The sequence below is a fragment of the Scardinius erythrophthalmus genome (genome assembly GCF_964197995.2).
Source record: "Scardinius erythrophthalmus genome assembly, chromosome: 20".
In the NCBI taxonomy this organism is placed as follows: domain Eukaryota; kingdom Metazoa; phylum Chordata; class Actinopteri; order Cypriniformes; family Leuciscidae; genus Scardinius; species Scardinius erythrophthalmus.
Genome location: NC_138240.1, coordinates 9,384,522 through 9,412,372, shown reverse-complemented (window position 1 = coordinate 9,412,372; position 27,851 = coordinate 9,384,522). Strand labels below are relative to the sequence as shown.

General features: G+C 36.9%; 2 protein-coding genes across 6 annotated transcripts in view; both read left to right on the top strand.

Moving 5' to 3' along the window:
- Positions 1–4,844, top strand: part of eps15 (epidermal growth factor receptor pathway substrate 15) — a 35,321-nt gene extending 30,477 nt beyond the window's left edge. Inside the window, exon 25 of the mRNA XM_081349060.1 lies at positions 2,349–4,844. Coding sequence (XP_081205186.1) covers positions 2,349–2,489 — 141 coding nt within the window. The 3' untranslated portion in view covers positions 2,490–4,844. The remainder of the gene's footprint in view (positions 1–2,348) is intronic.
- Positions 2,647–27,192, top strand: ttc39a (tetratricopeptide repeat domain 39A; the record flags this gene model as incomplete). 5 transcript variants are annotated; one of them, XM_081349061.1, is made up of 21 exons in its annotated part: positions 2,647–2,675; positions 5,789–5,812; positions 7,279–7,329; positions 7,515–7,565; positions 14,358–14,462; positions 16,986–17,117; positions 18,962–19,005; positions 19,255–19,322; positions 19,422–19,486; positions 19,985–20,084; positions 20,240–20,305; positions 20,734–20,842; positions 20,949–21,016; positions 21,253–21,312; positions 21,393–21,554; positions 21,930–22,021; positions 22,345–22,465; positions 23,230–23,341; positions 23,658–23,772; positions 24,440–24,556; positions 25,483–27,192. In XM_081349061.1, the coding sequence occupies 21 exons, from the start codon at positions 2,647–2,649 to the stop codon at positions 25,595–25,597; spliced, it is 1,806 nt and encodes a 601-aa protein (XP_081205187.1). In that variant the 3' UTR covers positions 25,598–27,192. The 5 variants fall into 5 exon arrangements, with proteins under 5 accessions (XP_081205187.1, XP_081205188.1, XP_081205190.1 ...); XM_081349062.1 differs by lacking the exons at positions 2,647–2,675; positions 5,789–5,812 and adding exons at positions 9,086–9,123; positions 9,227–9,271 and having other exon boundaries at positions 7,196–7,329; XM_081349064.1 differs by lacking the exons at positions 2,647–2,675; positions 5,789–5,812 and adding an exon at positions 9,086–9,123 and having other exon boundaries at positions 7,196–7,329.
- Between the last annotated feature and the right edge of the window lie 659 nt (positions 27,193–27,851).

The following is a 27,851-nucleotide window of genomic DNA, read 5'->3' as shown; positions in this document are numbered from 1 at the left end:
ACCAGTGAAACATCCTGTGTCGTTGCGTCGCCTGTCAATGACGTTATATCTGCGTTACCCTTGTCAACAAAGACGCTTTTATATATTATTTGTTTTAGTAGACAGGTGAGCAACTGCTTGGATACCTTTATAGACAGAAAACTAATCATTGCTATATAGCTCAACACAGTTAGCCTTATTGTTTGAATCTCTTGTTTTCTTGATTTACCGCGTCCGTGAATAATATGTTTGTGCCCAAAAAGTAAATCAGACAACACTGTTTTGTGAAGTGGCTAACCGCATAATCAGAAAGAGCTTTATTTGTAATAACAGTAATACAGCATTTTCTCCACCATACAATATATTTAAAAATGAATTGCATGCCATTTAGCAACACAAGTCATTCAGCTTTTATTAACATGATATTCTAATACCAATCTAGCTTACTGCAGTGTGCTGATACCAGCCACTGAGCGAACGCAGAGTAACGTTAACACAACTCTCAACACACTCAAATCCAAGACATCAAGTAAAACAGCGCTGTGTTACCCCACAATTTTAATTATTCAAATACACTCACCTAAAGGATTATTAGGAACACCATACTAATACTGTGTTTGACCCCCTTTCGCCTTCAGAACTGCCTTAATTCTACGTGCTATTGATTCAACAAGGTGCTGAAAGCATTCTTTAGAAATGTTGGCCCATATTGATAGGATAGCATCTTGCAGTTGATGGAGATTTGTGGGATGCACATCCAGGGCACGAAGCTCCCGTTCCACCACATCCCAAAGATGCTCTATTGGGTTGAGATCTGGTGACTGTGGGGGCCATTTTAGTACAGTGAACTCATTGTCATGTTCAAGAAACCAATTTGAAATGATTCGAGCTTTGTGACATGGTGCATTATCCTGCTGGAAGTAGCCATCAGAGGATGGGTACATGGTGGTCATAAAGGGATGGACATGGTCAGAAACAATGCTCAGGTAGGCCGTGGCATTTAAACGATGCCCAATTGGCACTAAGGGGCCTAAAGTGTGCCAAGAAAACATCCCCCACACCATTACACCACCACCACCACCAGCCTGCACAGTGGTAACAAGGCATGATGGATCCATGTTCTCATTCTGTTTACGCCAAATTCTGACTCTACCATCTGAATGTCTCAACAGAAATCGAGACTCATCAGACCAGGCAACATTTTTGCAGTCTTCAACTGTCCAATTTTGGTGAGCTCGTGCAAATTGTAGCCTCTTTTTCCTATTTGTAGTGGAGATGAGTGGTACCCGGTGGGGTCTTCTGCTGTTGTAGCCCATCCGCCTCAAGGTTGTGCGTGTTGTGGTTTCACAAATGCTTTGCTGCATACCTCGGTTGTAACGAGTGGTTATTTCAGTCAAAGTTGCTCTTCTATCAGCTTTAATCAGTCGGCCCATTCTCCTCTGACCTCTAGCATCAACAAGGCATTTTCGCCCACAGGACTGCAACATACTGGATGTTTTTCCCTTTTCACACCATTCTTTGTAAACCCTAGAAATGGTTGTGCGTGAAAATCCCAGTAACTGAGCAGATTGTGAAATACTCAGACCGGCCCGTCTGGCACCAACAACCATGCCACGTTCAAAATTGCTTAAATCACCTTTGTTTCCCATTCTGACATTCAGTTTGGGGTTCAGGAGATTGTCTTGACCAGGACCACACCCCTAAATGCATTGAAGCAACTGCCATGTGATTGGTTGATTAGATAATTGCATTAATGAGAAATTGAACAGGTGTTCCTAATAATCCTTTAGGTGAGAGTAAAGTGGCCTGTATGGGTAGTAATTCAGCACTTGCGGCTGTTTCATTCAAATGAAATAAAATGTGAATTTAGGTGATCAAACGTAACTGTAACAAAGTTCAAGTTCAGGGAACAAGGAGGTAACTTTAATCGAAAAATATGCATAAACAATAAATGAAAGGAGCAGCAGCGGCCGACGGCGGCATTTAAGCATAGTAAAAACAGCTCTCGGCCCTGCCCTGCTTCATACCACAGTGACGTTAATAAAACATTAATACATGAGCTCATCCGATTTCCCATCAGATTGCTTTCCATCGGCTGTGGAGGTGAAGACGGCACTTCCCGTGATTCCACACTCATTTCATGCCTTTATTGTTTTGAATAAGTTACCTCTAGTGGTGAAACTTACATACTGTGCCTTTAACTCCACTCATTGAACATTTAAAGTTATTATATTTAGAAAGCACATTGTTTACACTATCTGTAATCCTTGCATGACCCCACTTCTTTAGATTGTTTGTTAGTTTAGTCTGATAAAATTGACAGGGTGTCTGATGGGGTTATGGTGTGTGTGTATGTGTGTGTGGAGCAGTACCCCACGGAGGAGGACATGATAGAGTGGGTGAAGCGGGAGAGTGAGAGAGAAGAGAGGGAGCGTGTGGCTCGTCTGACCCAGCAGGAGCAGGAGGATCTGGAGCTGGCGATAGCCCTCAGCAAATCCGAGCTGTCCTGACCCAAGCTGGATGCAATGCCACATTACCAAGGAGGAAAGGAGCAGAATTAGCAGAATCCTTCCACCTCCACATCCAGCCACTTGATAATCATCTAGGATTCCAGCTCCTTCCGAATGTCCACTGAGTTCTCCCGGTGTCCGTTTGGCTGGATAATGTATGAAGGCCAAGTCAAGATGGAGGAAAAGGTAACAGACTCATTGCAGCCCATATGGCTTGAAAGCTCTGGCGTGACTCCCCTTTGATTTTAAATAACCTCAAATCAAGTGACCTCCAGTAATCTACCGCTTTAAAATCCATGTGACTATGACTTAATCAATAGCGCATGTACTAAAAACCTTTTTTTCTTTTTAAGATCTGATGTCCAGTTCAATATAATTGAACAAGTGTTTCTGAACAAATCTATCCCCAACTATTTCAAGTTAATTTTCGAATGACTATTAAGGTCACCAATGCAGTGAATTTATTTAATTCTGTGACGTGGAGTGTATCGAGATTCATTTGCGTCCTTTTTCTGGGCAATATTACCACATTCATTCAAAGTTTACAAGTTTGCAGCTTCATTCGCTTCATTTCAAAGTTTCAGCAATAGTTCCCGGACACGAGAGGTTTTTATTGTGGGCTTGTCTGTCCACTCTCAGGAACATATCCCACAAGCCATAAAACCTCATAACTGCGACCTGATGTGGATTTCAGTTGTAAAAGAGGCTGAGTTGCTTGGTGGCGTTATCAGCTTCCGTAAACCACTACTGGAACTGAATTTCTACCCTATTAAAAGAGAACACTGATGAAATGTAGAAAAGAACAACCGTGCAACCGCCGTTTTATCTTTATAATCTTACAGTACAGCATTTATACTTTACGCTGACTCATTGTCTTTTTGAAGAATCAGAATCTTGACAAACTACTAAGAGTCGTTATTTGACATTGCAAATTTATAAATAGCTGTTATAAATAATAAAATGTACATATTTGTGAATTGTTTGCCAGTAATCTTGTACCACAGTGCATTCATATCCTAATACATATTCTATTTTATCAACAACAAAAAAACTATAGGAAGTTTGCTTCATAAAAATGTCCCTTCTGTCTTATTCCTAATGACAAATGCTTAAGAAATATGATCAAAGATGATTTAAAAAATATATTGAGGCACAAAAAGTGAAGCAAATCTTATCAGAGTTCCATAAAGCTAATTTTACGAGTACATTTAAATGTATATAAAAATTGAGCCATGTTAAATCGGGCTGTAATATCTTTTCTAGTGCCTACCTGTTCAGCCTTACCTCGGAGTGAGAATCAAGATAATAATATGATCTTGTTAATAGTTTCATAGCATTATTCTTCTCAAAAGCACCCTTAATACTCCAATGCGATGTTTCCAGTGTCAATTAGGATATAAGAACGATCATGTCCTTTGATTCATCTCGCACAACATTGTCACTGCCACAGTTTAAAAGACACTTTTAACACTCTCTAGGGATCAATAGTGTGCCCAGTTGGTATTCATATGCACAAATTGTCTTTACAGGCAGTGAATTTAAACATAGTTTCAATGCAATTATTAATATATTTGCAAGATGTCATAACCATTTCAGTTGTATGAATGTAGTTTCACCAGAAGGTGGACCCACTGAGACTTTTCAGCACACTCTGCCTTGAAAGATGAGAACCTGCTCTCAAGGTTCAGTCTCATGGGCTTCATAGTCTTCAGTGACTACAATAGATGAGCTTTGTGAAGACGTCCACTCACACAGACTTTATGAAAGCATCTGAAATGGAAGAATGTGCTTCTTTTTGAATGCTTTTTCAGATCCCCCCCCCCCCCCCCCCCCAGTATTTCCCTTTGACATTTAACATGTTTGGTTCAGGAATCTAGCTTGGTTTTGGGCACCGAAATATGTGGGGGAGAGAAAAAAAAAAGAATAGAAGGGAATAGAAAGCTTTGTGTCTTACCTGGCTTTCTTCTGGCCAACACTGCATTTACATGCAATGTATGAAGATTTGGAGCATTAGGCCTACTGTCTGTTTAGAAAGAAATACAGCATTAAAAATACGTTCACACTCATTGACTCATTTCAAACCGTTTGTCCTTCTGTTTATGGCTGCTTATCTTTTATCGTATTAATAAAAGCTATCTTATGCCCTCTGTTGTTGATCATGTATGTATGTATGTATGTATGTATGTATGTATAAGCTTTGTGTGCCTCTAAAAGAAAACCACTTATATGTTGGCCACTGTCTGCCTTTTAAGAACAGGCTAATTGTATTTAATTTTTTAAAGCCCCTTTATTGGAGGTCGTTGTTTAAATATGTTAAATAACATGTAATTAAAACAAAATAAATATTAAACTATTAAAAGTAAATGATCATTCTTCTTTTACTTCTATTATCAGTGTGTTGTAATTGTCTGTTTACAAGAAAAGTCCCATATACATGGTGGCTGGTGGTTTTTATGGGAGGAACATTAACCTTCAAGAAAACATTTGATTGGACAAAAGTCTATAGTGTGGGATAAGACATCAATATTTTTGCTCAGTTTTTTTTTTTTTTTTTTTTTTTCAGAAGAGATAGACTAAATGGTAAATGTCTCCAGTAAAGGTTCATATATTTTTTTGCCTGCTTTTAAGAGTATATTGCAGATAGGTATAAAGGTGGGTTAGTTTAACTATCATTAAATGTGAAATTCATATAAAATATGAAATCTGGAACAATAGTTACGTTTTCTCATGGGAGTGGGTTCACAATGGATTCTAGACAGGCTAGAAAAAAAATTGTGACTAAAAAAATGTCTTTCGCAAACAATAGTAGCTTTTTATTTAACTAAATTGCCATTATTTTTAGAGACTTTAGAAGACTAGTCTTTTATTCTATTTAGTGTTTGTTTTAGTGTTTGCTTTGGTGTTTGTGGCGCTAATACATTATTGTGTTTTCACGAGAAGACATGAATTCCCGCCGGAAATCAATTCGGAAACTACAACATGCTCTGTGAAAAGTGAACCCGGAGGACTTTAAGACCACGGAAGAGTTGCAGGACAGCATTCCAGCGGCTTTCGCAAATGATCTCTCTTTATTTGTGGAAATAGGTTTCTCCACACCTCCCCGCCTGCCTCACATGTCGAGAGAAAAAAAACTAGTATAGAAACACACGGCAGCTGATTACATCTCAAACAGAAGTTCAGAAATCACCTGTGGTAGACTAGAACTGGTATCGAATGTCCAGGTAGGGACTCAGACACTCTCTTCTGTCTTATTGGATTTACAATATTCTCTTCCTCTTTGGAATGAGTTTCTGGAGAAGCAGAAAGAAGAATGACGACAACAAGTAAGTTTGCATATTTAACTTTTTTTTTTTCTTTTTTTTGCCCGGTTGAGAGAAATGCCGTACGGTAGGAAGATAATCTGCATAAACTAGCGAGAGATTTAACAGTTTAATCAGTGATGTTCATTCAAATAGGAAAATATATAGACATCAACGTTATCTATGGCATTTCTAATGTACACTGATTCTAATGTTTACTAATAACCTGTATGTTAATTAAAGTAGCCTAACTATGAAGTGGTACCCAATAGTTGTATTTACAGGTGAAAATCACATTATAGATCACATAAAATAAGTGCTATCTAACGTTAGCCCCCTAATTAATTAATTAAACAAACTTTTCTTTTAAATCTTTAAACTATGTAGTGATTGGATTTGCTTTTCTTCTGTTATAGTGAATTAGCCCAGCATGGCTATAGCATGAAACTTCCATTGATAGCAGTTTCTTCTGTATTACAGGCTTATTCCTTAAAACAGAGATTTTGTTTTTTAACTGTTTAGATATTTTTTTTAACCTCAACCCACACTGTGAATGAAGGATCCTCAGTATTAAAACGTTAAACCTGTAGGCAGCTTTAATTAAGAACAATAACTAAGACTAATACATAATGCTTAACAGATCTTATTTGGCTGAATATAGTGTAATGAAATAAGATAAAGTTTTGTATAACCTAGCCCCTTGTTGAAAACCCTGGTTCTTAAAGATATGGAGTTTGGGAATAACATACAATTAAAATCTATTTTCCATGATTCTCATCTAGAAATATAATGTCACTACAGGAAAACCAGGCATAGAATATTAACCATTTTCTAATTAATATTTAAAAAGTATGTTGCAAAGTAATGTGAACTACAACAACATGATAAGGGACAGACTCAGGTTAATCAAAAGGCCTAATGTCAACAACAATGTAGCAGTTGACGTCATAACATGGATGAGATTTGGAGCGAGCTGATTGGATGATACCTGTTCTCTCATGGTATAACTCCACCTCTTCCATTTAAATAAATCAATGACATCACGTGCTGCTTGCTTCTGTCTGTTAATGCTTAACTGTGTTTATTACTTTATGACATGGGGAGTAGAGGTTCCTGTCGCACAGAAATTGGTTACATTTTCTTTAAAAAACATAAAAGTTTCATTCAAATAATCACTGATTTTTTTTTAATATGAATTTCTTAAATAAAACTCTTTGTATACAGCTGTTCAGTGGGAAGTTATTTCAGTCTATTTCCTGTGGTATAAATAAATATAATGCTGTTTATATAACATGCACACATTTTTGAAGGTTGTCTTATTAAAATAATGACTAAGGTACTGGATATCATGTTTAAGGAAACTCTTCAAAGCTGATGAAATATGATCTTGAGGGTTTTTCCGAGATATTGTTTGTTCATTGAATAAAATATCAGATTTTGTTCATTCATTCATATGCTTTCATTTGATTCTGATTCTGATCTGCTTTTAGGGATCCATTCAAAACGGAAAAATCACTGGACAGCCCCACGTCTCCATCCCAGTGAGTGTGTCCCACTCAATCATCCCGTGTTTCTACACAAGATCTGTTGTCTTTGACACTAACGACAATTAATTAAGAATTGAAACACATGTACATGCCCACACTCTGTTAACTGATAAAGAATGTCATATGAGAAGTTTGTGGCAGTAACTATAAGATTGCTTCCTCTTTTCTTTTTTTTTTAGGTCACCCATCATAGAGAAAGACGGGCTGGACCCGGTCATCACTGATTATGGGTAGGATTTCACATCCACATTTCTTTTTCAAACTTTACTTTCCACTTTGCTCTGCTGCCATCATGTTTTGTAAAGAAAAGCGATCTAGAAAAAAACTTGGTTGTTCATGCATAAGTGAACATGAATAGCAATGCCCAGATTAGCCTTTGTGGTGTGACAGGTGAGATGATATTATCAAGTTACTTCCCACAATGCATTGCAATGCTTGTGTAATTTATTATAAGAGAAGCAATAATTGGTACGGAGCATATGATTGTTAGTAAATAATTTTTTAAGCCTTGACTGTAGATCTTATTAACATCTATTCTGAATTACAGATCGTCACATAGTCAAACTATGGAGGGAACATCTCGTTAGAGAGATTTAATGATTGTTCTCATAAAGGGCAGGTTCCTGCCATCCTTCACATGTATTATTCAAAGATTCACTCCAGATGGCTTCTACATCAGCTACACCAAACCCAATATAGAATGAAGCTCAGACACATTTGATATGCAGTCAACAGGAGGCTAATTATCTTTTTCTCAATGAATGATCTCAATGTAATGACCCAGTCATGCAAGTTACAGTACAGTAACCATTACTCTGATCAACAGCTGATGATGCAAACCGCACCAGCATTACTACTATAGATAGATATGTAGATAAGCTAGTTTATGATTTAAAAAAAAAAAAAACAATGTGCAAAAACATCCAAAGCTACCTGAGAACTATGCGCAGGTTTACCTAGGACAAAAGCTGTTTTAAACTCAAAGTTGGTCATTTGTGGCTATACGTATTTAAATGTTTTTCCTGTCTGCTTGCTTTGGTGTCACGGCTCAGGATGTGGTTCCATCAGCCAATCAGCTTTGTCATGTGGCTCCAGAGTATGCAAAAGAGAAGCATTTCTTTCTTTCTATATACTGCTCTATCCCTTTCTCCTCAACATGCCACAGGCTATGTCACTTCCTTGTGCTGATTCTGCAGTCTGCAGCTGTCTTCTGTGTCTCATGATCTCCACTGTTGAGCACTGATTTACAGGCCCGCCATTGTGTCGCGTGTTATTGACTGCTGTGGAGTTCAGATTGTCACTTGACTGCAGATGCATGATGTCCACTTTAGGAGCGATTTTCTAGGTGGATTCTTAAAAAATTGGAACCGCCTCCATTGGATCATTGACCAATCAGAGGCCAGGGTTTAGTGTATAGCATGAGGGTTATGCTGAGAAGAGGAGGAGGCTAAGGTGGCGTGTGTGTGTGTTAGAAGGCAGGGAAACAGCGAGAAAGAAGCAATGAGAATATTCTCTCTGTGTGATAGTCATCCCAATCTCATTAAGCTCTGCGTTCCTTCCCTCTGTCCTCTGCAGCTTGAGTGAGTTAATGTGTATGCGTGCTGTAGCCAGAGGGAAGCTGCTGCTCTGCTGACAGGAGCCAGTACGAAGGCCTGTTCTTACACACACTGTGAATTACTCTGCGACTCTTTTCTCTCCTTTTATTCCTCCTTCTCTCGCTTTACTTCGCTCCTCGATCTCACTGTACCAGATGAAAATGTCAGGAGAGGCAGAATCTATGTCAAACGGGTAAGGACGGCACATAGCTGACAGCGTGCTATTGTGTGAATGTTTGTTTTTAGCAGTGATTCGAGACTATTTAAGTGGTTCTAACATGAGAATGCTTTTACAGGCTGCATAACCAGAAAAACAGGGAAGCTTTGGAAATATTAGACAGGTAATTGTTTTGGATGTCCTTGTTTTCAGAGCTGTCATTTGTTAAAGTGTAGAGCACAGCTTTTTGTAGTTGTTGTGGGAGTGTTAGTCTCTTAGCAATGAGCATGTGCATGTATGTGTGTGTGTGTGTGTTTTAGACTCAGCTTGTTTGCTCCAATCATTCCGGTGATGATCATCAGTAGTCAATTAACCCCCAGGCAGCATCAGCTTTTGAGAATCGCTTAGTGTCAGCGCAATTAGTTTTTCAAGCGCAATACAGATGGTACACGGTGAGCAAAGGTTCATTTTACCTCTGTCGTAGCTTCTGAACAAATCACAGACCACTTCCTTTTGCTAAGCAGGCTCGATGTAGCATGCGCAGTTCTTTATTCATTCAAATCATCCTGCTCCGATATCACATATCAGCATCAGGGAGGAAATTCACTCTGTGTTCCTCCTTGCGAGGGTGAGAAATGCAAAAAGCTGATTGTTACTGACTGTAATCTAGTTTTACTTTTGGAAGTATGAGGGTTAATTTGACTTTTTTGGCCCAGCCAAAATCCCAAAAGCTAATTGTTTGAGACTTTAATTTTGTTTTACTTCAGAAAATATATCAGGGTTGATTTGACTTTTTTTTGGTCCAGTAAAAATGCAAAAAGTCGATTGTTACAGACTTTAATTTAGTTTTACTACAGGAAATATCAGGGTTGATTTGACTTTTTTTTTGGTCCAGTAAAAATGTAAAAAGCTGATTGTTACAGACTTTCATTTAGTTTTAGTAAATTAGTTTTTAGTTTTAGTAAAAAAAAGTCCAGTAAAAATGTAAAAAGCTGATTGCTACAGACTTTAATTTAGTTTTAGTAAATTAGTTTTTAGTTTTAGCTTTAGTAAAAAAAAAGTCCAGTAAAAATGCAAAAAGCTGATTGTTACAGACTTTAATTTTGATTTATTTCAGGAAATATCAGTGTTGATTTGACTTTTTTTTTGGTCCAGTAAAAATGTAAAAAGCTGATTGTTACAGACTTTCATTTAGTTTTAGTAAATTAGTTTTTAGTTTTAGTAAAAAAAAGTCCAGTAAAAATGTAAAAAGCTGATTGCTACAGACTTTAATTTAGTTTTAGTAAATTAGTTTTTAGCTTTAGTAAAAAAAAGTCCAGTAAAAATGCAAAAAGCTGATTGTTACAGACTTTAATTTTGATTTATTTCAGGAAATATCAGGGTTGATTTGACTTTTTTTGGTCCAGTAAAAATGCAAAAAGCTAATTGTTTGAGACTTTAATTTAGTTTTACTTCAGAAAATATATCAGGGTTGATTTGACTTTTTTTTGGTCCAGTAAAAATGCAAAAAGCTGATTGTTACAGACTTTAATTTAGTTTTAGTAAATTAGTTTTTAGTAAAAAAAAGTCCAGTAAAAAGCTGATTGCTACAGACTTTAATTTAGTTTTAGTAAATTAGTTTTTAGTTTTAGCTTTAGTAAAAAAAAGTCCAGTAAAAATGCAAAAAGCTGATTGTTACAGACTTTAATTTTGATTAATTTCTGGAAATATCAGGGTTGATTTGACTTTTTTTGGTCCAGTAAAAATGCAAAAAGCTGATTGTTACAGACTTTAATTTAGTTTTAGTAAATTAGTTTTTAGTTTTAGTTTTAGTAAAAAAAATCCAGTAAAAAATGCAAAAAGCTGATTGTTACAGACTTTAATTTTGATTTATTTCAGGAAATATCAGGGTTGATTTGACTCTTTTGGCCCAGTAAAATTCATTCTGCAGTGTAAAACCCTCTTTACATCCGTTTTGGGCATCGCACAGCACCCACATTTTTTGTATTTTATGTTTATATATATATTGATTATATATATATAATCAATTATTTTTAGAAGTGAATTTAGGCATCACATCTTTATCATGCAGAGTATGAAAAATGTTCATTTTTATTCTAAAGATTACATTTAAGAGTGCTTTTAGACTATTTTATGTGAATATTAAATTACAGAAAGGATCATGCAAATGTTAAAAAATAGGGGAAAAGAGCATGCACAGATAAATATCCAATGTAGAATTCTTATCTCTAGCAGTGGTGCTGATGTATAATGTAGATCCCTGTTTAAAAAGTGAATTAGTACTGTGGCTTTTAAGTTACATTAAACCACAAGACGACCAGCATCTCAGATTAAAACTCAGATTATTTCATGCTGGGGAAGTGTGGATGTTTGACAGTGTTTGAGCAGGAAGTCATGCTCCATTAGCAGCAGGAGTCAACAGCACTGAAGTCATCAGCCAGGCGTTAGAGGCCCGACAGCCAAACCCATCTCTCCTTCGATAGGTCTGACAATTGCTCGTGCCATCAGTCGCACTGCTATTGGGCGTGCGGATCGCATAAAGAGCGTCTCTGTGTGGGCTGCCGTTTGGAATGCAAAGATTTTTTTTATGTACTTTCAATTTCCAGTTCATTTGTCCTCTTACGGAAATGCGCTGTGAATGGTTGTTTTCAGCAGACTGTTTCAGGGTGGAAGAACTATAAGAGATTGTTGGATTCCATTAGATTAGGATGCATGCTGTAATCTTAGCAGGCCGAGGTCAGGACCATTACAAATTTCAACTCAATTTAGAAATTAATTTTGAATGGTGCTGTAATTTGAAGAATGTGTCCCTTGTCCAGATATACAATGAGCTTTGATCTTGATAATTTCTGTGACATTTGCTTTCTTGTCATGTGTCTGAAGGAACAGTGGAACTGATCTTGTGCGCTCATAAACAATGGTTGTGTTTATTAGAAATGCTGATTGCTGAGAAATATACGTTTTGCATTAGTGTATCATGTAAATAACATGTACATCATTACAACATTGTAAATATTTGACCAGTAGATCTTTTATGCAGGGCCTTTTTAAACATGAAATTGATTTATATTTTTCAATATCTCAGGATAGTTGATAGAAGGGTTTGGGACTGTGTGTGTTCTTTTAGTGCCATCACAGTGTAGTAAGTAGTTTACAGCTCAGGTAATTTCCATTGTAGAAATGTGCAAGTCGCACTCAGCTATGATTCTGTGATTTGACTAGTCATGTGATTTCGACATGGCACATGAGGCACCCTGTTCTGTGTAGCAAAACTCGTCTCATGAGTCTACATCATTTGAACATATTTTTAAAAAATCATATTCATTACAACATATGTAAAACCATATTTAATGAGGTGTAAATCACTTTTTTGAAGGGGCATAAATGTTCATTGCATCACCAATGATTGCTCCAGTGTTATAATAATAAATGACGTGCGAATGCCAGGAATCTGATCCATTGCGTAGCTATGTAATTTATTAATCTTCCAAGAAGAGAAGGATAAAAAACCCTGCTGCTTTAATTGTTAAATTGCAAAACTCCATTGTCCGTTGTTTTATGAGCTGTGTGGTATTGTCCTATTGCTCTCAGCCCTCTTGTCTATCAGTGTATCTGCAAACCCACAACTGCAGTCAATTAGCACATGCAATGATTAAAATGTATAAATCAATGTTTATATAGGTTTATGCGCTTATGTGAGCGTAATAGTTTGTAATATACACTGAAAAAAAAAAAAAGTTTAATTCCTGCCAAATCTTATTGGACTATAAATTGAATTACTAATGGAGAAAAGCAATTCAAAATAAATGAGCTGGATGCAAAGATGCTTTTAAACATAATGAAGACATTTTTACAGTGTACAGTGCATTGCTTTCAACATGAATGTATGAAGCCCCTTAATGTCCAAATGATAGTTTAAATAAAATGTGAAATCAATTTTTACTCCTCATTAAACTACTGTTTGAGTATTTAGTCTGAAATTATCATGTTGATTGTTGTTACTGTACATTATTTATGGGTAAAATTAGTTGGCAGGTCTGAGGTGCAGTAATGTCCAGTTAAGAGACATGTAGCCTACCTGCAATATGTAGACACACACTAGCTAATAGCTATGTTTCCTTCCAAAGTTGTGAATTTAACGTATGTGCAAAATGGGAATGTTTCTCTTCCTTGTGTTCAAGAGAACAAAATTGTCACTTCCTGGGAAATTGGCATAAAATATCTAATAAAACTGGAAGTAGCTGCAATAAAGGAAGCCACTGTGGCTAATTTGTTTTGAATATCTTAAATGACTTGCGTCTCAAGAGTGTGCAGACGAAATGCAATAAACGCTGTCATGTCATCTTGCGTTTGGAGGCGGATGCCTGGTGTTTGGGAACGCAATCATGCGAGACACTTCTGGTTGGCTATAATAGCCGTCCATGATGATGACTGACTTTGGATCAGGCACTTCAGAATAACCAAACCAACATTTGAGATGCGGTGCAATGAAATTTGTCCACTGGTTAGTCTAGTTATCCAATCACATCCTCTGTTGAGGCAAAGTCACATGAGGTTTTTTGCAGCGCATTGAGGGATTTATTCAATTTCTTATCAGATAAAAATTGTATCCACTTCAATTGAGCGCATATATGATTTTTGTATGTGCATCATTATAAATTATGCACATCTTGGTATTTCCATCCAGCATTTTTTTATGTGATATCCAAAAATGGAAAAATAACATAATGATTTTTTGATGCATAAATGAATAGATGAGTACACTTTCTCTACACACTCGTTTCTCATTATTCTCACGTTCCCAGTGTTTTCTCAGTTAACACACTCTCACTCACCTGTGCCTCTGTGCGGATGAAGGTGACATCCGCCTCACTGCACTTGTGTCTAAATTGAGAGGCTCTGGGGGGGTTCTCTGCAGCAGAGGGCTGTGACTTCACACACACACGAAACAGGCTTTATTGGGGCAGTGTGAGATTTTCTGCAGATGCTCAGAAAGACCTGCTGCGTGAGCCTGAGGTTCCTGTCCAAGATGACACCTGATCACTACTTCCTTGAGCCGATTCACAAGCTGTTGTGTTGCCTTGCCGGTCCCAAATGGCATCCTTTGTGTGTACTTAGTCCTAGCCAGGAAAATAGAATTTTTAGGAAATGCTAACTTTAACTTAAAAATCTAAATGTATTTATTTATTGTTTGTTTTTACTTTAATTGGATTCAGACTGAGGCTTTGGAAAAGTAGCATTTGTTTATAAGCATTTTCTATCTGTTTTAGGTCGGAGAGATCTGACCTGTCAGTGGCTCTTCAAGACTGCATGGAGGCACTGGATCTGTTCCTGCGAAATGAATTTGACGAGGCTCTGACCAGACTTAGAAGCAGGTAAAACTAAAACCGCCCTTGTTTCATAATTTTTGTGTGATCTGTAATGATTACGGAGGTGGGAGAGGCTCTGGGTTTGGATCATTCTTCTGACTTTAGCCAAACAATTTTTGTGTGTATGGGTGTGCGGCTTAGGAACCTTGGATTGTACGTTTTCATAATCCGTTTGAATCACTGTTCAAAATCCATTTAGAATCGTATGAAGTGTTTAACCTGTTTTGTATTTGGTTTCATGCATTGAGTTGTTCCTGTACATCGCTTTGTGAGATGAGTCTTTATCCAGTCAATCATTGGGTATTTCTCAGGTTAATCTCACATAACCCAAAACCAACTGAATCAGTTCAGCTCTCTTGAGATTCACCTCAAGCCCTTTTCTTCTCCTCACTCCACACCCTGTTTTCACGATTATGCTGTGTCTTAGAGCATCTCGCATTTCTGCCCTCTTCACTACTCGCAGATGTGGATGGGTGTGTGCTTTTGTGTATTATAAACTACATAATTATTTGGTCCATTTTGTAATCCTTGGTATCTTTCCATCTTTGTCTCCTGGGTCCCTCCACTTTTGTTGGGGTTGCATTCAGGGTAAAAAACAACAACCTTTAAGCCACACCTGGTTGTGCGTGTGCGTGTGTGTGTGTGTGTGTGTGTGTGTGTGTGTGTGTGTGTGTGTGTGTGTGTGTGTGTGTGTGTGTGTGTGTGTGTGTGTGTGTGTTCATGATTATTGTATTAAAATAATTGAGGGTTGGAATATCATTCTTCAAATTTACTTTAAACCATGTATAATATTGCAGTTCCTAATACAGTTAGCCAACACTGCCAAGCAACTTTGTGTTTACTCGCCAGAGGCAATTTTTACTCTCACAAGTGCTAATTTTGGACCCTGCTGGTAAATAGTTCTGTTTTACATTTTCAGGTCAGGTCATCTGTCAGGTATTAGTTTGGCACATTCATGTGTACAATTCAAACTTACATTATACAACTATGATCCAGAATCCAGAAAAGTTGAGACATTTATCTTCAAACATTGGAAATCTTTTCTTTGTACCAGTCAGTTAAATAAAGTTGCAAGAGAATGAAAAAAAAACAAATTTTATTGCATTTTATGGCATTTTTTCTGGATTTGGGGTTGAACATAAACGCTGATCAGCAAGGTATTGATTTGAACCAACAGAGGATCTCACTAAACTTTCTGCTGATCACTGTTTGAACTTGCAAATAGTGAAGTCACAGTTTGAGATTTACTTAATAGGTTTGTTTAAGTCACGTCCCACCCCATTCCAGCCAGCAGGGCAGGGCCTCTACATGCACAGAGATAATGAAAGGTACATGTGTAAGAGGGAAAGTAAGTAATAAACGGAGGCAGAAAGAGAGATGAAGAAATGTTTGACTCAAAAGCAAAACTATCAGAGTCCATGTCTGTACAAGTTCAAAGTTGGAAAACAACTCTGCTGAGAGTGTTAGAGATGATCTCTCTGGCTACATTCACACAATGGACTGTTCCTTTAACAGGAGTTTAATCTAGCTCTCCAACCACCATAAAATGAATATGAACAGATCTCCAATTCATTCTCCAGTCTGACTTGATGCATTGTTTTGCAGGGCATCTGATTTGACTCTGACAGTATAATAATAACGATTAACGGCCAGGGTTTGTGATTCTGTAGGAAAACAGCAACTGTAGACACAACAAAAGCTCAAACTCTGTTTCAAATCCTGATATTCATTTGAGAGTTTGAATTTATTTGGTCTTGCAGCTTTTGCAGTATAATCTCAGTATTGTCTAATCCTGTTATCAATCCAAAGTTTGCCATATAAAAAGTTGGATAGGTATTCTTTAAGTATTCATTATGCGTATTGTCCTCATGGTATATGTCATTAAATGATCAGAAAGCTTCCCCTAACTATTACAGTATTGGTATAGAAATGTATTGTTTGGTTAAAAAAATGTAGAATATGCTTCAGTCCTGTTCTTGTCACATCAACATTATTCTAATTCCACCTCTGCAAAGAAAAGAGTGGTAAACCTGTTTATCCAGACGTCACTCTACTCAGGAATGTTGGACCAGTAGTGTCACATTCTATCCTGTTCCTGAAAGAACTGAAAATACACTGTAGAAAAAAGTCACTACATTAAGTTTAACTGCTGCTTAGAATTTAGATATATCAAAAGTAGCAACATGCATAAAAATTATTGTTAATTAAAGCGCTGTTTTGACCTTTTTGAATTAAATGACAGAAATTGTGACATGTTAAATAAACCGAATACTGCATCCACATTTTTGTTTTACAGCTAGTATTTCTCTGGTTGTTTTTCATATTGTCATTAGTATTAGTATCATGTTGTTAAGAATTGTCAGGACACACAAACACCTTTCCCCCATTTCCATGTCTCATTCCTGTAATTGATGATGATATTGAGTGTTTCCGAGGTGAATTTTTTGTTACCGTCACCTAGTCAAACCATCCTTTCCATTGTTCTATATATAGATCTAATGTAGCTTCTTCCTTTGTGTTCTTTGAAAGGAATAAAGAAAGCATGTACCACGCGCTCACATATGCCACTATACTGGAAATGCAGGCCATGATGACCTTCGAACCGGAGGACATCTTGACTGCAGGAAACACAATGAAAGAGGCACAGGCTGTGTGTCAACGGTGTGTTATTCTATTTTATCTGTCTGTCTGTCATGTATGAATAAAAGTGTTGCTATAGTCATAACATAGAGTTATGTAGAGTTATACCATTTCAGGGCCCAGACACTGCCATTAGCATCTATACACTATTTTCAGGTTCCTCTCGGTTATGTCACATTTGTGTAGGTGACGTAATCCTAGAATGCTGCAGGTCTAGGGGTATTACCACATCCCAGATGGCAGAGGAATTTCAGAGATCCACGTCACACTGTGTTAGAGGGGTGTGACAATCTGGTGTATGCTTGTGTTTTCAGGCGACTCGTACACCCTCTGTGACTCTGCCACGTCACACAGGCTCGTAGCACCGATCAGCTGTTCCCACACAAGCTCATAGCTGCTCTTCAACTTTTCGCACATCATTTACACTGTCTGGTCCAAATAATAGCCGCCACGTATGCAGGATAGTAAACCAGTTCTGTCACAGTACATGCTATACATACCTCACTACATTGATCTTAACTGGTCTAACAATATAGATCAGGTATTCAAAATACTATTGCTACCTAAAACCTAAAGTCGGTGTCATTCATTTCAAACTCCTTAATTTAAATCCACTTTATTGGGAATTGGGATCAGGTCACAACACAGACCTGATTCTAACCTGTATTTCCTACATTAGCTCCACAGACCAACATGTTTGAGGCTCATGCGCTAATTGCTAGGCCACAGCTCTAACACATGATTAGACCCATTTTATCACCTCCTTCACATTTGACTAGATCTGATTACAAGTTTAGGAGCCATATAACAGGTCTCTATGCTATTGTTCCACAAACTCTGATCTATGTTCATTATACACTACTTAAAATCAGCAGTTTAAAGAGCATATATAAACCAGTGTTTCTGCCGTTCCTTTCAAGATGAAAGTACATCTTTAGGTGCGAGAATCAAATTTATTGCCAAGTATTCTTACACACATAATGAATTTGTTTTGGTGAAGCTTACAGTACGCAGGAGGGAAATAGAATTAAAAAACTAGACAGATGATGAAATAAGATACATATACCGTCTAAAGTTTGGAACAATTAAGATTTTTCTAATGTTTTTAAAATAAGTCTCTTATGTCCACCAAGGATGCATTTTATAAAAATGTAAAAAAAATAGACGAATAACATATGTGCTCAATAGACAAGATAGAGTAAATATGTATGTACAAAATCTATATGCAGAAGCAATTATGCAAATGAATGTGAAAAGGTTTTTTTGCATTGTGGGTGTCTTGACTGTTCATGATGTAAATGTCCTCAGGGAAGAAACTTTCTTTAGTGCCTGACCATTCTGATGCTCAGTGGCTAAACTGTTAACATCATGTAGTTTAATTACATTACGGTGGCTGTCACGTGAGTGATAAAGAGTGACTTCTGTATTCCATAAACGCACAGACCTAATGTTCCCGCATTTAAATGTGGTTGTCACTCGCAAAACTTTGTAGCGTGTACGTGGCCGGTATCTTTTTGTTTTTTGTGTAAATTTAATAGAAGTCAAACTGACACAGAATAATTCATGTTTGTCCCTCAGCGGGGAGTTGATATACTTCGACAGAAAACAGACAGACGTTGTGTCCGCCTTAGATCCAATCCAACTGCTCTGTTTATATGGCCTGAGGGATACTATGAATCTAGCCGTGCTTTGACTATTGGGTCGAGTGCCAGTTTGTCAGCTGTAGTGGGTCCAGCTTTCACACACTAGGACTTTAACAGAGAACGCAAGGCTGACCTCATCCGACTATGCCAACAGGAACCACTACTGATGGATCATTGTGTTGTGTTAGAACAAGACTGACAAGGATGTGTTTGTCATTACAGATACCGTAAGAAATCTTCCTTCAACAGCAAAAACTTCACAGAAGGTGGGTGCCTGCATAAATATATCACTTAATAATTATTGGCAATAAGGATGCATCAGTATTATGCATAATATTTTAGAGATATTTACTTGTGTAGCCTACTTTACTTTGCCACTATAATACTCTTTATGCAATCACTTCCTCAAACCATGGAGACCATATCATGTGGCTGTTTTTTGAAAAGGCCATGTGTCATTTATACTCCCACCACCAGATAGTCTGAAAGCGTAATTTCGTTTGTGTCCTTCCCAGAGGAGCTCCATGCGGAAGTGTGCTATGCCGAATGCCTCCTCCAGAGGGCAGCACTCACTTTCCTTCAGGTCTGTCCCAGGGGTTGATTCCCTGTTGTTAGTTATTATATGAGTGAAACATAATATTGTGCGTAAAGTTGCTTATCTAAGATTTACTGCTGCTTTCAGGATGAAAATATGATCAGCTTCATAAAGGGAGGAATGAAAGTGAGGAACAGCTATCAAATATACAAGTAAGACCTGCTGCAGTGTTGTTGTAGTTCATTTGGTAATTGAAATGAAGAAATAAAATAAAATAGAAGTGTTTAATAATAAAGTTTAAATACTGAAATGACTGCAAATAAAGATAAATATAAAAAAACTAATGCTAAGAAAATGATAATATAATGAAAATATAAAAATGAAAGCACATTCAAAATATTAATAAATACTATAATGTTAGATAAATAATATTAAATTAACATTGACCTGTGAAATAACACGTATTCCTCTTTCCCTCTCATTTAATGTGTATGAGCTTTTATTGCAGCTGAATTATTGAACTAAAATATAAAATAGTATTTTAATAACTCATATTATTATTATTGATAATTTATTTTCATTCTTTTTTATTACAAATTATTATGTATCAAATGATACAATAAAAACCATTAATAATAATAATAGAGTTTCAAGTTTTCATTTAAGTATATCTGTATGTCTGTTTATATGTGTTTGTGTTTCATTGTAAGGGAGCTCCATACAGTCCTGAAGTCCCCAGGCTATGTTCCCGGTGACAATCATGGTCATTTTGAGGGAGGCGTTAAGCTTGGGGTCGGGGCCTTTAACCTGGTGAGTACGCTATGTCATGTGTTTTCATGTGCCTTAGACTTAAAAGGCATCCTATTGTTCCCTCTTAAATCAAACCATGACCGTTTATGAATCCTAGCATTGAGTTTATTGAGGACAAGGCTGTTTTCTCAACCCCTCACCTGTGTTTCTCCCAGATGCTGTCGTTGTTGCCAACACGGACTCTCAGGTTGTTGGAATTTGTGGGCTTCTCTGGTAACAAAGTGAGTATTGTGTAGTACTAAGCTTAGTTTGGCTCTGCTCACGTTTGGCGTGTACAAATGAAATTTAATCTGAGCTTGGTGGGTTTTTTTTTTCTTTCTGACTGTCTTAGCAATAAAGGGTGTCAAGGTGTTTTTATACACTATAACCTGCCATTGTTAACTTAAAGAGCTTTTTCAACCTGATTTAACCCATAAAGACTAGTTTTGTTGGTATAAATTAATGTATTTAGGTTGATTCTGCGATATTAAATAATATTTTGGACTTCCATAAAACCAGTTAATTTAAATGTTACCATTTTGTACTTGTTTAAATGTAGTGAAGCATGGAAGTGCTTACAATCCACACTGTGTGTGTGTGTGTGTGTGTGTGTGTGTGTGTGTGTGTGTGTGTGTGTGTGTGTGTGTGTGTGTGTGTGTGTGTGTTATAGGAGTTTGGTCTTCAGCAGCTCCTGGAGGGCTCCGCTGAGCACACGTTTAGGTCTTTCCTGTGTAACATGTTGTTGCTTTGCTACCACACCTTCATGAGCTTCATTCTGGGTAAGACAAAATTGCTTCTGAATCACATGTTCAAATCATATGTAGCATATCAAAAGTAAGTAACCATTTTATTCTGTCACTTTGTGTGTATGTGTGTGTCCTCTAGGCACTGGAGAGGGAGATGTGGTAGATGCAGAAAAACTGCTGCAGCCGTATCTTATAAAGTATCCGAAGGTATCCGAACCTTTTTTTTTTTTTTTTTTTTTTTTTTAAACAACAGATTTTCCAGAGAAAAAGCCAAACACACTAAACAGAACAAAAACATGAACAGCTTTTGCAACCAGAACCACACTGCAGCTGAAAAATGTTCATGTCACGAATGATAATCAAAACTATTTAATTATGTTACATGATGAGCAGATGAAATAGTATATGAAATAGTAGAGTATGAACTTCTATGCTTTCGTTAGGGATCCATTTTCCTGTTCTTCGCTGGTCGAATTGAGGAAATTAAAGGAAATCTGGATGCTGTAAGTTATTGTTACTCTTATCAGTTTATATTTTATTTCTCTTGCCTATTTGCATGTGTTCATATGTTCTTGTCCTGCAGGCTATTAAGCGTTTCGAGGAGTGCTGTGAAGCTCAGCAGAACTGGAAGCAGTTCCATCACATGTGTTATTGGGAACTGATGTGGTGTTTCACTTATAAGAGGCACTGGAAGATGGCCTACTTCTACGCAGACCTGCTCAGCAAAGAGAACACCTGGTCTAAGGTGAAACCCTAAAATATACAGTTGACTGGTGCACTGAACAGATACTTGACTCTGAAGAGTTTGCTTGATCTGTTTGACATTCAAAATTGAATGGATAATCTCTTTTTAATTATAATAAATTTGAATTAAAAAACATGATGTAGAATTTAAATGCGTAAAATATGTATGTATATATGTGTGTGTATATATATATATTTAAAAAAAAATTATTTAATAAATGGAAGATTTTGCTCTGAGTTTTAAAAGCTCTGCTGATATAACATGAATGGAGGCTGAGGACAATTAATCTCCCGCCGGGATGGTTGTGTTTACTGTGCAGTTTGGAACTCATCGCTCTTTTTTTTTTTTTTTTTTCTCACACACACTTTTTTTCAGGCCACATATGCGTATATGAAAGGTGCTTACCTCAGCATGCTGAGTCGTGAGGAATGCCAGCCGTTCGCGGAGAATGAGGTGGCTTTGTTTAGGTAATGGCAAGGGAATGGTGTGTGTGAGCCTGTACGTATATGTTTGCGTCTGTGCACTTTTGTTCATATGAGGATGTAATAACATGATTAAATACAAATCTATAAAGATACAGATCAGAAAACATGACCAGGTCAACATCAGATCAGGAAAAGCTCATGATCTATATACATTCATTCAGTTCAAGCAAGCATTGCAAATTACCTTATTTTTGATCTCATGTTTAATTTGAACCTCTCATGTAGCCCATCCACTATAAATCGACATTATATATGTATGAATTTTATTGTAAAATACAAACTGTGATCTGTTTTGCATTTTTCAGGCAAGTTCCCAGTCTGAAGCAGAAAATAGCAGGGAAGTCATTGCCCACAGAGAAGTTTGCCATCAGAAAAGCTCGACGCTATAATACAGATAACGCCATTCCTCTTCCTGCACCTCCATTGGTCAGTGTTCAATGTTATATGGATTCTATTGTCTGTATTTATTTGATACTGTCTGCAAGTGTCTCATTTACATAGTTCACACAGGATGTGTTCTTGCATCTTTGACCAGCTATACCTATTAATAGACACGGTACTTCCTTAAAAATCTATTCCAAGACAACGCTACAACAAACATTATGAAATGACCCTTCACAATTGATAATGCTTTACTAAGAACTCTGTTAGAGAGCTACATATGGCAATTTTATATAAAGCCATCTCCATGTCACTTTTACAACATTTGAAATCCCTCAGTTCTCGCCAGTGTTGATTCTCATTTTATTACAAGCTCTGTTGCGTTCCCTTTTTGCCAGCAGACTCTAACGACAAAAAATCAAGATATTTCTTCTTAAGTTATTTTTATAACAAATAAACATCTTTCTAGGTATGCCTAGCTCAAAAATATTTTATTGGGCAGAAATTGTGAGTGAGGGGGGGCCTTCAAATGAGGGGGCATTGAAGTCAAAAAAGTTTGAGATCACCATTCAGATGTGTTGAGTTTGAAAATGTACATGCAGCGTTGTACTGCATCTAAAAACATGCTTCCTGTTCCATTGTGTTTCGTTTTGCTATTTTTTAATGCTAGAAGACGTCCTGTGTGAACGGCCCTTTAATTAACAGAGTAAGGAATTAGACCATCCTGACTTGTGTAATACAGTATAAACAAAGGGAAGCACCTGCAGTCTTAGATTCTCACTCATTGTGTGGGTATGTTTACACGACAGGAGATGATGTATATCTGGAATGGCTACACTGTGATTGGGAAGCACAAGGACCTGACTGAGGGCATGCTGAAGACCCTGGACGAGGCTCAGCAGATGCTTGAGCAACATCCAAGTAACCCCCCTCCCACACACACACACACACAGTGCAATACAGTGCTGTTGTCCACTTTTAAAATAATAGTTCACCTACAAATAATGTAATTATTTATTCCCTCATGTCATTTCTAATGATATTGAGCAGGGACAGTTATAAAGAATTTAAAAATCAATACACAGCTCTTTCCATGCAACCACAATTCATAATGACCATGTGCATCAAAAGTAACAGTGTGTTCCACTGAGGAAGAAAAAAATTCAATACAGACACAGTCTATGTATTTCCATAAACTTTTTTTCTGACATAAATGTCTCTGTGTGTTTGCCCTCAGGGTCTGAGTTCACCACAGATGACCAGTGTGTGGTTAGTCTGCTTAAGGGGCTCTGTCTCAAACACTTGGGTTACAAGGAGGAAGCTGAACATTACTTCACCCTCGTCCTCTGCAAGTCAGTCTTGCTCTTTTGCTTCACAACAAATCACATTAATATGAATCGAAGTGTTTGTGGTTTCCCTTGTGAAGACCTAAGTAGATATGTCCTATTGTCTGATACTGACTCTGCAGAGTTGTTTTAAACATCCAGTAATATCAAGCTGGAAGAGTCTGACTGGTAAAATAACGTGTTCTGTTGAGTTAAAGTGCCTCTATGATGCTATTTTAAACATCCCTTTACATGCATCCAAAGTAAAAAAACAAAAACCTTACATTTTCTTTCTTGTATTGAATTGAAGAGCATCACCTCTTTTCTCACAGTGTCTGAAACCGTTCGATAAAGGATTTAAGTCCTTCAAAACCCCCACTTTCCGAGACCTTCCTCTGCTCTGATTGGTCAGGAATTGCTGAGGACTCGTTTCAGCAGTTCAGAATTAATTCTTTCTTTTAGGAGACAATAACTTTATTTGTCGTACACTTTGATCTTTAAAACTTTGCAGACCTTTTACATTCACAAACAGCTATATTACACACTGCATGAAAGGTAATAAGTGAAAAGCTAAATAGGGGCATTTTAATCTCCAGAGTGTCAAAGATAATGATAAAAATGATTCAACTTTTGTAAAAATGTCTTGGGTCACTGATCTAATTCAGTCTCTCTACTGATGTTTATACTTGTACAGTGAGAGTCTGATTAAATATGACCACTACCTGGTGCCCAATGCTCTTCTGGAACATGGTTTGCTGTGTTTGGAGGAGGGAAGAACAGAGGAGGCCATCAAACTTCTGGAGACAGCCAAGTAAGTTCTGCCTATATTATAACTAAAGGCTACCTCTTAAATAACAATGTACACAATGTGTGGATGGATGGGGGTATTTGCCACAGATTTGCCACTTAATAAATGCTAGAAGTAGCGGTTGTGTATTATCCTCAAAGTCTGAAAAAATTCATGGCTAACAACTGCTCAACACAAATCATGTTTATACCTTTCGACGTTGCTATTTTAATATTTAATAATATTTATTTTATTATTTTTAGTGTTAATAATCATTTCAATGTGTAATTTAATTTAAAATAAAGTAATTAACACTCCTATATAGTGTTAGAAAGTAGAAATTATGCAATCAAATTAAATTATTTCCAGATAGTAGAATATGGTTCATATGTACATTGTTGTGAATGTTTCCCTGTGAAATAAAACCCTCAAAATCAAATCTCTGAGGTAAATATATTTTAGTTCTTAAAAAATGGGACCAAGCTAAAAATTGCAAAATATTTCTTTTAATGATCTTATCTATTTTAATCACAAATCACTGGTCAGGAAGTTAGCAAGAATTGCACAAATACCATAGATAAAGTAACTTTGCACTTAATAGCCTTCCCCAACTTGCAGACAGCTTTTTACATGAAGAATCAGTGTTGTTCCACTCAATCTTAATAGCTTTAGTTCAAGCAGTTCATGAGTAGTTTATTATTACATTTCTCACCAGATTTTCGAAGACACCACTCTGGAGCATCACCATTCATCACTTCACACACAAATTCCCATATTCTACCAAAAGTGCATTTGGTTAAATTCTGCTATAATTATAATAATTTCCTGACTAATAATTTATGGTTAAGATAACTTGGCTGTGGGGGCACAAAAGTCATATATTCCACCATGACACACTCAGTCATTGCCTTATGAGTACTGAACACTATTAACAATGATTTCTTTTCCAGGCAAAATTACAAGAACTATTCCATGGAATCACGGACACACTTCCGGATCCAGGCAGCGCTACATAAGGCACGAGGCACAGCTGTGAATGGAGACTGCTCACCCTCCAGCCCTTAACTGTTGAGGTCACCGCAGGGGGCACAGAAAGTCAAGAACAGGCTTGATGTGGGTTGCCAAATGCCAAGAGGAGAACTAAAAGAACAATCAGAGTTTATAGTGACAAATCAGCTTCATTTAATGACGCACACAATTTAAGGACAACAGCTGCATGAATATGTTTTGTGAGGCAGTGCAGTTCAGTCAAGACACAGGAACGACGTCATGCTTTTATGATGTCATATAAATAACATTGTGCTAGTATTTTAAATGTACCATTAAAAATAATGATGATATTAATATAATACAATATATACAAGTTATGCCAGTCCAATAGGATTATATTGGTACAGCAGCAGCAAGCTAAGAACATTGTGAACTCAAGTAAGGCCATCCGTCAATCATTTTTGGCTGCTTTCAGACCTCTTGTTGGTAATTCTCTTCACTATTGGTCACCCTGTGACATCAATAGCCTAGACACGGCTGTGCCTTACGGCTAACCGATTTATTTGGATTTAAAGCACGTGCAGAAATATTAGTTTCCTTTAATCTTTGGAGTTTAAATAGGTTTTAAAATAAACCTATTGTCCGGAGGTAATTTGATGAACTTAAGGTTCGATATCATGCGTTACTCTTTGAATAGAGCACTGTGGCCTTGTCAAATCTCACGGACAGGATTCCTTTTCTAAGCTTAATTTTATCATATAGCGTTATCATTGTCTTTCTGTGTACATAATTAGTCTGTTTTAGCAATGTGTTTTAAAAAAAGAGAAAACAAGCATCTTCACAACAGCATCAAATGACTGTTAGAATGTAAACTGGAAGTTTTGTGGGTTTAGTTAGCTATTTCTTTTTTAGTATTTATTCACTATGATGGCGCCTTTCAAAATGTCCCGTTTTAAGTGGGCAGCTGAATGTGTCTTTTAGAAAGGCAGTCTCCTTCACGTGAACTTGGTCCAGATCGTACTTGAGCTCAAACAAACAAGGCTTTTAGATACATGCAAGACAGGCTGGCATGCCAGCTCCAGTCAACGTGAGGGATGCATTGACAACCACTACAGCTATACTCTACGCAGAGAAAGAAAATTTGAGCTGGTTCAGGACAGAGGATTGTACTTTGTTTATGTTTGTACTTTGTTGTATGAACGCTACTTCATGGAGCTTTTCCCCATTGTGTTGAGAACCAACTAAACACGGCTTGCATTGCTGTTGTCAAGTACAGCAAGGATTGTGTTTTCTATTGATTTAGCCCAGATTAGTTTTAATAGTGTCCATGGATGGATTTTTGCTCTTCTGCAATGTAATCTTTGTAGTGCCTGTTTTATGAGATCCATCCAGTTCTACCAAAGTCAACAATCATGAGCTCATGTTGCTCAAAAATGTCACAGACTACTTTCAACATGCCATGTTTCAAGTGTGGTAAACATTTAATGATACATGGGTTTTTCATTGCAATGGCTTTTGTTTCTCCCTAATTGATTTAGATTTAACAAACTTTGGGCTATAGAGGTCAGCAAATCCTGTATGTGGTGCATGGCTACTGTGTAAACGCATTCCTGTAAATACTGGACTCTTTTTTTTTTTTTTTTTTAATTAAATGATATAATAGCATTCCCAAAACATCTTTGTTTTCCTTCTTTGAACTATGGAGCTAATATATATATTATATACTATATAACCTAAATAATAATAAAATGTTTGGTCCCACTTTATATTAAGTGGCTTTAAGTACTATGTACTTACATTGAAATGAATCATTTGATACAACGGACTTATTGTGTACATACATGTTTTTACATTGTTCTTATATTTTGAAAATACCTGCATGTAATTACAGCTGTAATTAATGTAATTGCATTTGTAATTACACTGTTGACCCTTCCCTTACACCTTAACCCACCCTTAAACCTTCCCATAGCACCACACCTGTCCCTAACCTTAACCGTATCGCACCTCATTTGCAGCAAAGGTGTTTTACAATACAACATGAACACAATAAGTACATGTACTTATTTTTCGATGTAAGTACATAGTACTTAAAGCTACTTAATATAAAGTGGGACCAAATGTTTCATTGTTAAAGGGATAGTTCACTCAAAAATGAAATAACCATTGACTCGTTTACATAAGGTCATGTAAATGAGTAAATTATGTTGAATATGCTGTATAATTTTATTTTTCGCTGGAGCATAAAAGGAGATATGCAGAATTTTAGGGAGTCAGGACTATATAATCACTATAAGTGTTGGGGGTAGTAACGCATTACAAGTAATGT